Below are 12,542 nucleotides of genomic sequence, written 5' to 3'. Positions count from 1 at the left end.
GTCCTTTTTGCTCCTGCTTTTGCACCTCTTATTTTTTAGCATCTCTCTGCATCCTTCCTACCAAGTGAATTACTTTCACACTTCTCTAACTTAAGTTTAATTTGACACTTGTTCACCCATTCTGCCAATCTGTCTATGTCTTTTTGAAATTCTACATCATTCTTACTGTTCACAATGCTTCAACTATTGTCTACCAAATTACCTCTATCCTTTGTAATTCACTTACTGCTGCAGACGCCATCTCCCTGGCCCTGCGCTCATCCCTGGAAGATCTGGATAACAAGGATACCTATGTCAGGCTCCGGCTTATTGACTACAGCTCCACTTCAACACCATAATTTCGAACAAATTCATGTTAAAGCTTCGAGACCTAGCTTTCGGCTCCCCTCTTTACAACTGGATCCTCAACATCCTGACCCAGGGACCACAGTCAGTAGGAATAGACAACAACACCTCCTCCACCATAAACCTCAACACCAGTGCTCTGCAAGTTTGTTTACTCAGACTACTACTCTACTCCTTATTCACTCACGACTGTGTGGTCAAATTCCACCTCAACTCCATTGACAAGTTTGCTGATGTCACCACTATTGTATATCAGATCACAAATAACAACGAGACAGAATACAGGAAAGAGATAGAGTGCTTAGCAGCATGGTGTAAAGATGACAATCTCTCCATCAATATCAGCAAAATGAGGGAGCTGGTCAGTGACTTCAGAAAGCGGAGTGGAGGATACAGCCCTGTCCCCATCAATGGTGCTGAGGTGGAGATGGTCAAGAGCATCAAGTTCCTGAGAGTGATAATCACCAACAATCTGTTCTGGTCCACCCACATTGACACAACAGTCAAAGTAGCACAATAATATCTCTACCTCCTCAGGAGGCTAAGGAAAGTTAGCATCTCCACAAAGACTCTAAAATCAATTTTTATTTTTATTTTACCAAGATGCACCGTAGAAAGTATCCTATCTGGATGCATTCCAACGCATAGCAACTGGTCTTCCCAAAACTGCAAGAAACTACAGAGTCATGAATTTAGCCCAGTCTATTGACTTTATCTATCCTTCCCACTGCAAAGACACTTTTTACCCTGGTTGTAATCTATTCCATCTTCTTCCATTTGGCAGAAGATATAAAAGTTTGTATACAAGATTCAACAACAGCTTCTTCCCTGATGTTATCAGACTTCTGAATGAACCTGTCAAATGTTAATTCTGATCTCGCTCTCTCTCTCTCTGCATCTTCGCTGTGGCAATAACACTGTATTTCTCAGTGAATCCCTTCTGCACTCTTCTGTCACCCTGATGCATTTTGTATGGTGCCAATGTCACTGATACCACACTAGTACCATCTTAATCTGTATTGCCTCCTTTAAGGATTTATGCACATATAAACCCAGGTCGTCTATCTCATTTACTGTTTTTAGAATTGTACAGCACACAAAATAACACTTTTCACTGTTCCTATGTACATGTAACATCAATAAATCAAACTCAAACTCAGTAAAAATGACGTGCTGAGGTATTTACTCAAAATCAGATGCAAGGTTGTCCCTGCCATTCCTCATCTATGGGCTGATTTCTCTGGGCAATATACCCTATTGTTTTAATTGTTTTCTGTCATAAACCTATGGGATGAAGTAGCCAGGAGAAACTAGTATAAAGCGTCACGTTTTGTGAATTTTTTTGATTGTTGCTTTAATAATACGTGATCAGTTTAAATAATTAGACCAACAACTACATTAAATAACAAAGGAATTTCATGTAAATAGGATGCTTTCTATGGTGCATCTTGGTAAAACAAAAATAATTAAATATGCCGTTGTTAATATCACAAACCAGAGTTTCACTCAAGTGAATTCTTGGCTCAACTCCCAGTATAGTTCCAAGTATCTGCCTTCATAAGAAGAAGTTTTATAATTTATTTACATTATTTACAACATGTTGAACAAGTCACATTGAAAATATTGTCTCATTATTTCATCACTGGAATGTAATGAGTTTATTAGATTAATTCTAGAGATGGAAGGCTTATCTAATGAAGATAGATTGAGCAACTTAGACCTACACTCGCTCGAGTTTGGAAGAATGAGAACAGCTCGAATTACGCTATGTGAGATTTGAAAGGGGATTGGCAAATTACACTTAGACAGAGTGTATCCTGTTATGGAACAATCTAGGATGAGAGGTCATAGTTTTCGGATAAGGGGTAGCAGATTTAAAATAGAGATGAGGAGAAATGAATTATAGAATCATAGAGTCACAGAACACCTAAAAGGCAGATGCAGGCCATTCGGCCCATTGAGTCTACACCAATCCTCCAAAGAGCATCCCACCCAGATCCATCTCTCCACCCTATCCACGTAACCCTATATTTCCCACAGCTAATCCACCTAATTTACATATCCCTGGATGCAATGGGCAATTTATCATGGCCATCCTTCTCTCAAAGGGTGGTGAATCTATGGAATTCACTACCCCAGAATATAGTGGATGCTGGGACTTGAGTAAATTTAAGAAAAGAGACAATTTTTAAATTAGCAATGCGTTAAAGGGAATGGGGAGTATGTAAGGAGTTAAGAGTTGAGGCTGAGATGAGATCAGCCAAATCATATCAAATGGCGGAGCAGGCTCAAGGGGCTGAATTGTCTATTCCTGCTCCTAGTTCTTACATTCTTATAATTCTTCATGCTGTTTCTCTTTTTTATTGTTAAACAAATTTGCATATACACCATAGAAGCATATTATATCATAAAATCATCTTTGTAATGCTGGTTTAGTAATAAATATTGGCTAGGCTCTTGGGAGAACTCTTGCTTTCCTTCAAGTAGTGTCACATTGGACTGAAGTTTATTGGACATCATCGAAGGGTCATTTTCTTTCGCATTTCACCTGCCCATTTCCCTCCTCCCTCCTCAGTATCCAAGGCCCAAACACACCTTCCAGGTGAAGCAGCGCTTTATCTTCACTTCACTCAATCTAATCTACTGTGTTCGCTGCTCATAATGTGGTCTCCTCTACACTGGGGAAATGAAGCATGGACTGGGTGGCTGCTTTGCAGAACCCTAGGTTCTGTCTACAAAAATGACTCTAAGCTCTGGTTGCTTGCCACTTTAACACACCACCCTGTCCCCGGCCAACATATTGGTCTCAGGCTTGCTGGAGTGCTCTAGCAAAGCTCAGCGCAAGCTGGAAGAACAGCACCTCATTTTCCGCTTGGGAACTCTGCCACCTCCTGGACTCAATATCATGTTCAATAACGTTCGGGCGTGAGCACCTTCTCCCACCTCCTTACCCCAACCCCCACACATCAGATGGGCTGCTACTACAAACATTGTTAGCTACTATTGGTCCCTATTAGCAGCTATTGATTCATCCAGGTTGACCTTTACCCAGGCCTTTGTCTGTCCAAATGCTTTTTCTTCTTTCTGGGCCAAATCTCCACCTATCATTTAGTCCTCCAGGTACATTGCCAGTTGCAGGGCACAGACTCCCTTCCAACCCCTTCCCCTCCCTTCCATTTCTTTCAGCCACCTATGGATTCATTCCTCCCATTGACCAATCAGGTCGTACCCTGTCTCCACCTATCCCCACTTCACCACCCTGCCCCCTCAACCCCTTTATCTGCAGCTCCCCCTATGCCCAACCCCAGTCCTGAAGAAGGGTTATACCCGAAAAGTTGACTTCTCCACCTCCGGTGCTGCCTGACTTGCTGTGTTCTTCCGGCCTCCTGCTTGTTGACCCAGTAATGAACAGCTCTCTGTAATTTTAAACCCACAGTACCAAGTTGGGGCTGCAAGGGTTAACTGGGGCACTGGTTAGCTGTCAGATAACTAGTGCCCCAGTTCTATCCCTGATGAAGGGCTTTTGCCCGAAACGTCGATTTTCCTGCTCCTCGGATGCTGCCTGACCTGCTTTGCTTTTCCAGCACCACTCTAATCTAGACTCTGGTTTCCAGCATCTGCAGTCCTTGTTTTTACCTAGCTGTCAGATGACTCTCACTTTACTTGATCCGTAACATCAGGGTTTGGAAACATTCAACTTTTTCAGTTATTGTACATATTTTCAATTTTGTTTATTTTATTAAAATCAGAGGTTCCTTTGCCTCTGAAGCACCTGTCTCCTGTGTTTTTCACCACGCCACATCTCACTACACAACTCCAGTGTCAAAACCAGGGAGCTGGTGCATAATAAACCAACCAGCACTCCCTGTGCCCCTTCTCCAGCACATATACCAACCTTTTCCTGGCTACCATCAGTTCTGAACAAGTGTCACTGGATCTGACTTGTTAACTCTGATTTCTCTCTACAGAAACTGCCTGACCTACTGAGATTTTCCAGCAATATCTGTTTTAATTTCTGATTTCTAGCATCCACAGTTCTTTGTGTTTTTCTCTCTAAGGAGAGTGTGCTAGACCGCAGGTCTTCTTGCCAGCCCATTTGTCCTGACATATTCATGTGGGTGAAGATGTCCGACAACTTCACAACACGAGATGCCAGCATAAGCCAGTGGTGTAACATCTGACACTCTCTCCATGTGAAGTACTGTCTGTGGATATATGTCATCATTGCCTTATTGCCTAACCAATTAGTAAACCACATAGATCAGCTCTTTAAACTTTTATAGTTTAGACTAATTTTCCAAAGCACAAGCATCTGACTGTGGGAGGATAATGCAATGAAAGAACTATTGATTGAAAACAAATCTGCAAGGTCATATCTGCCTAAGGAATGTAGGAAGAGATAGGAGGGCAACATTCCTTTGATAGATAGAAGGTCATTGTTAGCCCATTATTTTACTCTGTCTTCTGTAACTTTTGTTTAATGCAAGGATGTGATTAGCAATGTGGCAATTAAGAGCCAAGGAGGCAGTGGTTTCAAGCATTATGTCAAAGGACAGTGTAGAGGTGAGCTGAGTGTGTCACCTGGGGCTGGAGAGTCAGCAGCTGTGATATGTTCTGATGCCTCCTGGGCTTGGTAATCATTGCATTGATATTTAAGGAGAGGGGGTGGCAGAGCATAACTCCAGAGAGGTTGGAGGTGGGGATGGGTGTTTGTTTGGTGGGAATTAATGGCAGGAACTTATTAACATCCTTTATCGCAGCCGATTAGATCGCCAGCTTGTCCAAAAGGTAATGGCTGTACTTCGCTGCTTTTCTCCTAATGGAGGGAAATTAGGAGAGATCACAGGGAAGAAATCTGAGGATGGTGAGTTTGGGAATCCCAGGAAAACCCAGCCAGCCAGGTTTGAATTTAGGCTGGACATCTGATATATTTGATTTAAAAATTATAACAGATTGCCTCACCTGTCCAGGACTGGACATATTTCTAATCCATATGGGAATCAAGAGTAATGCGGAAAAGACAGAGAAGCAGATTTGAAGGTTACTCGATCAGCAATGATTTCACTGAATGGTGGAGCAGCCTCGATGGGCTGAATGGCCTACTTCTGCTCCTATAGCTTTTGGTCTTATGGACAGATACAAAGGGGCAACCCAGCAGGATAAATATAGTGGCAGGCACCTACCCAGACATTGGGGACATATTAAGCAATTTTTAAAAATAACCCCTCCCCAACCCTTTTCTGCCCCTCAGGAGGGGTTGCATTAAGATTACCTGCACCGATTACTGTGTCTAGCTTACGAAGTCGGGGACTTATGTCACATTAATTGAATTTTATGTCTCGCAATTTTTGTAGAATGTCACTTGATAAAGGCTTTGTGTGTGAATTATATTACTGTGGAATTGGAAGCAAAGACTGACTTCAGCAGACTAATGGCGTGAATTGAAGCTCTCAAACCAGAGTTAGATAAATCAAAAAACTTCGAATCAGTAACCTAACAAGATATTTGTTGGAAGTTTACCCCCCAGATCTACCGCTTGCTCATCCTGTAATTGTGGTCAGGCTCACTGAGCAATTTATGCAATCTCTAATTCTTTTTGGATGATGTGGGTGATTTGTTTAAGTGCACAGCCCCTTCAAATTCTGTTTGCACGGCTGCACAAACACAGTAAATGAGAAGGGCTGACCTGTGGGCGGGCTACACTGGACCGGTCATGTTGCAGCAACCATCTGTGGTGTACAGATTTGCAAACTATATCTCACAGGCATGCATGCAGCTCTATTTTTAACATTAAAGAAAAACACACCAAACAGAATCTGTCCAAGAGGAACAAGGTAACAACCATCAAGTAACACAGAAAAATCTGGGGGAGCTAAGTCAAGACATCTTGGATAGGGGAAATAATGCCCATTTATCTCCTAAAAAGTTTCAAGAGTACCTGTCAACACATGTGTGCTCCCCCTCGAAGGACACCCAGGTATAGATGTAACCGTAAAAGAGAGGCAGTCCATTGATGGCTACTTTAGGTAAGCCAGAAGGCCCACAAGGAGATCCTCCAGCCTACCTGCCTCAACACCTCCCCCCCCCACTTTTTCACTGGGTGCCTAAAGATCAGGAGCATGGCACTGAAGTGCAACCAAACAACATGAAAGACTTGTTAAATAACTAAAAAGTGGGTGCAATCTTTCCCAACCCATATATACGGAATCCATGCCTCCACAGCACTACAGAATACACAGTAAGCCTGGAAGCCCATGAACCAACTGCTCTATGGAACTGCTGTGTGCAACACCCTTCACCCCAGCTCTCGGATGAAAAAAGAGGATGACTCCTACATAGAGCACCCTCCAGTGGGGACCTCTGTTGCCCAGCTGCAAGGAATACCAAAGCATATCTCGGCAATGGATGAAAGTAAAGAGTGAAGATTGTGCAGCAGCAGTTCCTGTACAAAATCCCTTGGTAACATATGAAAAGACACAGAGGGAATTTTGATGAAGGGTCTCAGACTATGGATCGTGGGCTGCTGAGGAAGATTCTGGAACTGGGGGCTGATGTCAGGGTAGGTGATAGTAGACTGCAGAGGTTGTGCTGCAGTTAGACAAAACCCTGGTTAGACTCCACTTGGAGTACTGTGATCAGATCTGGGCACCACACCTTAGGAAGGATTTATTGGCCATGGAGGGAGTCCAATGTAGGTTTTCAAAAACAGAAGTTTCCAGAAAACTTCAGCAGGTCTGAGGAGAGAAATCAGACTTAATGTTTTGGGCCTAGTAACCCATCTTCAGAACTCAAGTTTACAAGAATGATACCTGGACTTTAGGGATTAGGTTATGAAGAGAGATTACACAAATTGGGCCTGGTTTATCTAGAATTTATAGAATTCCTACAGTGTGGTAACACATCATTTGGCCCAAAAGTCCACTCCGGCCCTCTGAAGAGTTATGCACCCAGACCCATTCCCCTGACTAATGCGCCTAAACTACACAGCCCTGGACACTATGGGCAATTTAGCAATTTAGCCAATTCACCTAAACAGCACATCTTTGGACTGTGGGAGGAAACCCACGCACAGGGAGAATGTGCAAACTCTACACAGACAGTCACCTGAGGCTGGAATCAAACTCTGGTCCCTGGCGCTGTGAGGCAGCAGTGCTAACCACTGAGCCACCGTGCTGCCCCTAATTTAGAAGGTTAAGGAATGATCTGATCAAAGTCTTCAAGATATTAACAGGAAAGGACAAGATAGATAAATGCTATCCATTGGTTCAGTATTCTAGAACTAGAAGGCATAATCTGAGAATTAGGGCCAGTTCATTCAGGAGAATTCTAGGAAGCAATTCTACACACAAAGGATGGTAGATGTCTGGAACTCTCTTCTACAAATAGCAGATACTGCTAGATCAGTTATTAATTTTAAATCTGAGATAAATTTTTGTTAAGCAAAGGTATTAAGGGCCATGGCCAAAGGCAGATATATGGAGTCAGGCCACACATGATCTAATTGAATAGTGGAACAGGAACCAGGAGCTGAATGGCCTATTCCAGTTCCTATGTTCCTAGTCCACCACATAACGCAGCTTCCTCCAACCTCTGAATGATGTTGGGGGCCTGTTATCAGATCATCATGGCAGTGACCGTGAGCTCTGTCCATTGCCGCTAAACTCACCTAAACTCACATCCAACCCACTCCTTCACCACCCAGCGCATGCCCGACTCTAGTCACCCCGGCAGCCGCAACCTTTCCTTCTGCCAGCTGCCTAAACCCACAATAGTGCAGTTTCAAGAACACAGAAATCTATATCAATGTACATATCACCACTTTTAAACTAGGTACTGGAGTGAGTATAGTGGTTTTGTGAGTTAAGAGACTGTGATTACAAATGCATTTGCTGCATCTAACAGAAACCCAATTAAATGGTCCAGGAGGGTTTGAACTCAAAGTTGGTGAAAGAGTCAGGCAACACTCCAGTAAAGACTAAAGCAGATATTGGAAATATTATAATACAGTTTCCAATATTATATACTGTACAGATACTGTATACTGTACAGATGCAGGCACTCTTTATTTTATGCAGCAGAGCTTGTATGGACCTCAATCTTATCAGGAGAGTGGAATAGACTAATCAGCAAGAATCCAAGTGACACTTCAATAAAATACTTTCCCGGTCTAATAACTTTTAAGACTTTAGCATTACTTTGTGAAGAGATACCATTTCTGTGTCTTTTCACACCTATAAAAATATCACACCCATCAATGAAACTGGTCCAACTACAGATGGAAGAGTTGTCATCTCTCCTGTCATTGACCCACAGAGTGGTGCAGTGAATGGTTCCACTTTCTAAACATAAATGGAACCTATCAGACTTCTGTAGACTTAATTCAACTTCATAAAACTGTCATAAGGGAAATCTATCCAATGCCTCTGTCAATGAAATTTTGGCAAAGTTGTCCATGTTCACAAAAATAGATTGCTTTTGGCAGGTGTCTTTGGAGAAGACAAAATCACCACCAGCCTTCATTCTTGTGTTTGGAGATTTAGTTTTAATTGTTTATCACTTGGGATATTGTCAGTATTCAAAACTTTTCAAAGACTCACAGGTAACATTCTGCAGGTTCTTAAAGGAGTAATATGCCATAGAGGCAACATTTGAGTCCAGAGTGAATCTATTGAAGAACATGACCTGAGGGTTAAAGTGATTTTAAATCATATACAGGAAGCAGGCTGAGCTTTTAATAAAGTGTCAATCCCTAAAAGTTTCTATTTGTTTCTAAGGACACATTCTTAGCAGTAATAGCATCATTACAGTCCCATAATATATATATAAAAAGAGCTTTTAGTGAATTTCCAATCCCTATTTCTATTCCAAATCTTCAACAAGTCTTTGAAAAGCTGCAAGGGGTGTCTGGATCATGAAAGCATTGTTCAGCAAGAATGGTGATTTTCTGATGACTTCTAAACTAAAGGCCTACTGTACTGCAATATCGGTTAGCACTGTCGGAACTGTTGATGAGCAGAGAGCACTGAATTCAGCTTCCCATTAAATCCAGGAATTAGAATTAATAAAGAGTTCAAGACCGAGAGAAGTCCCATTGAAAACAACAGACTTACAATGATAAATGGATGTACTGTACCAGGGACCTATTCAAGAGGATTGAAGGAGAAAAGGTATTTGCAAAGGACAAAGGGAGTTAAGAAATCAAAGCCCAGGGTGTATAAAGAACAAAGAACAAAGAAACTTTGCAGCCCAGGAACAGGCCCTTCAGCCCTCCAAGCCAGAGCTGATCCAAATGAACTTTCTAAATCTGTCGGTCAATTCCTAAGCAAATACAAGTAGGCCATCGCCTCCCCTAAGAGGGAATTCAGGAGGGCAAAAAGGGGACATGAGACAGCTTTGGAAAATAGAATTAAGGAGAATCCTTAGGATTTTTACAAATATGTTAACTGGGGAGAGAATAGGACCCCTCAAAGATCAGCAAGGCGGCCTTTGTGTGGAGCCGCAGAAAATGGGGGAGATACTAAACGAGTATTTTGCATCAGTATTTACTGTGGAAAATGATATGGAGGATATATAATGTAGGGAAATAGATGGTGACATCTTGCAAAATGTCCATATTACAGAGGAGGAAGTGCTGGATGTCTTGAAACACATAAAGGTGGATAAATCCCCAAGACCTGATCAGGTGTACCCTTGAACTCTGTGGGAAGCTAGAGAGGTGATTGCTGGGCATCTTGCTGAGAAATTTGTATCATCGATAGTCACAGGCGAGGTACTGGAAGTCTGGAGATTGGCTAATGTGGTGCCACTGTTTATGAAGGGTGGTAAGGACAAGTCAGGGAACTATAGAACAGTGAGCCTGACGTCGGTGGTGGGCAAGTTGTTGGGGGGAATCCTGAGGGACAGGATGTACATGTATTTGGAAAGATAATGACTGATTAAGGATAGTCAACATGGCTTTGTGCATGGGAAATCATGTCTCACAAACTTGATTGAGTTTTTTGAGGAAGTAACAAAGAGGATTGATGAGGGCAGAGCGGTAGATGTGATTTATATGGATTTCAGTAAGGCGTTTGACAAGGTTCCCCATGGGAGACTGGTTAACAAGGTTAGATCTCACGGAATACAGGGAGAACTAGCCATTTGGATACAGAACTGGCTCAAAGGTAGAAGACAGAGGGTGGTGGTGGAGGGTTGTTTTTCAGACTGGAGGCCTGTGACCAGTGGAGTTCCAGAAGGATCAGTGCTGGGTCCTCTACTTTTTGTCATGTACATAAATTATTTGGATGTGAGCATAAGAGGTACAGTTAGTAAGTTTGCAGATGACACCAAACTTGGAGGTGTAGTGGACTACCTCAGATTACAACAGGATGGGCCAATGGGCTGAGAAATGGCAGATGGAGTTTAATTCAGATAAATGCGAGGTGCTGCATTTTGGGAAAGCAAATCTTAGCAGGACATATACACTTAATGGTAAGGTCCTAGGGAGTGTTGTTGAACAAAGAGATCTTGGAGTGCAGGTTCATAGCTCCTTGAAAGTGGAGTCGCAGGTAGATAGGATAGTGAAGAAGGTGTTTGGTATGCTTTCCTTTATTGGTCAGAGTATTGAGTACAGGAGTTGGGAGGTCATGTTGCGGCTATACAGGACATTGGTTAGGCCACGGTTGGAATATTGCATGCAATTCTGGTCTCCTTCCTATCAGAAGGATGTTGTGAAACTTGAAAGGGTTCAGAAAAGATTTACCAGGATGTTGCCAGTGTTGGAGGATATGTGCTATAGGGAGAGGCTGAACAGGCTGGGGCTGCTTTCCCTGGAGCGTCGGAGGCTGAGAGGTGACCTTATAGAGGTTTACAAAATCATGAGGGGCATGGATAGGATAAATAGACAAAGTCTTTTCCCTGGGGTCAGGGAATCCAGAACTAGAGGACATAGGTTTAGGGTGAGAGGGGAAAGATATAAAAGAGACCGAAGGGGCAATGTTTTCACACAGAGGGTGGTATGTGTATGAAATGAGCTGCAAGGGGAAGTGTTGGAGGCTGGTACAATTGCAACATTTAAGAGGCATTTGGCTGGGTATATGAATAGGAAGAGTTTGGAGGGATATGGGCTGGGTGCTGGCAGGTGGGACTAGATTGGGTTGGGATGGACAGGTTGGACCGAAGGGCCTGTTTCCATGCTGTACATCTCTATGACTATGACTCTATGGCAGATGATAATCAACAAAGATCTTATTTAGTACATACTTCAGCTTGAACCGGAGAAATCTTATTTCCATTCATTGAAGACAATAATTAGTTGTACATTTAGAAGAACAAAACATTTAGCAAGAAATTAATAAAGAACCAAATATTAAATATCTCAATGAACACTGCCCATGTCTAAAAACAGAAGCTGGGAATTAAGATTTAGCACTGAGGTCTCAGTCATAGACTTAGTAACAATGTATATTGAACCAGCGAAACTCATACTAAGTTGTTATGCAATAAATTGCATATTGTTTAAATCAAAACCTTTCTCATTAGACTGCCAAGTGATTTTCCTCTACTACACTAAACCAGCCAGTTTGTAGATTCATATGAGGAAAGATGGTGGCATCAAATCAACCAGATGTTACCAGGGCTAAGATGACTCTGATGACGATCCATCAATCAATAGGGAACATACAAAGTATGTTTCTCATTGTCCAGCTCAGAAGGACAATCAGTCTAGGGAACAATAACCCAACACTGTTAAATCTGCTAGAACCAGGGGTGAAGGTTACCAGTGAACACAACCCAGCACTTACATTGTCATGTGCTCCTTCTACAGATCTTTAGACCCAAGATACTTAATGACATCTCTTAAAGGCAAAGAGCTTTTCGAGTGTGGATTTCACATTACCTGCTGCCTGAGAAGCTGTTTCATTTCTGCAAGCAGTTGATTGAGTTGTGTCATCTGGGTGACTAAGAGTCTTCCGGTATCACCTGCAGCATAAAGAGATTTGGTTCAATATAGATTTAGATCATAAGGACAAGTTCAGACGATAGAAATTTGGGTTTTAAATAGAAACCACCTCATCCAATTTCCTCAAAGTTTCTCGAGCATCATTTTTTTAAAAGAAATAAGCTGCCCAATATCCCCATGGTGATTTTCTGTGGAAAAAAAGAGCTGAAGTTTCATTTTGGGAGCTTAGCATCAGGAGGAATTCTGAGCCTTCAGC

General features: G+C 42.3%; 1 protein-coding gene across 1 annotated transcript in view; it reads right to left on the bottom strand.

Annotated features, from left to right (window-relative positions):
• Positions 1 to 12,542, bottom strand: part of thbs4a (thrombospondin 4a) — a 125,960-nt gene that overhangs the window by 72,921 nt on the left and 40,497 nt on the right. Inside the window, exon 5 of the mRNA XM_043706705.2 lies at positions 12,224 to 12,306. Coding sequence (XP_043562640.1) covers positions 12,224 to 12,306 — 83 coding nt within the window. The remainder of the gene's footprint in view (positions 1 to 12,223; positions 12,307 to 12,542) is intronic.

Source organism: Chiloscyllium plagiosum, unplaced genomic scaffold (genome assembly GCF_037043375.1).
Source record: "Chiloscyllium plagiosum isolate Xiang-an unplaced genomic scaffold, Cpla_swu_hap1 HiC_scaffold_2, whole genome shotgun sequence".
In the NCBI taxonomy this organism is placed as follows: Eukaryota; Metazoa; Chordata; class Chondrichthyes; order Orectolobiformes; family Hemiscylliidae; genus Chiloscyllium; species Chiloscyllium plagiosum.
The sequence above is the reverse complement of the archived record's forward strand: the minus strand, read 5'-3'. Positions and strand labels throughout refer to the sequence as shown.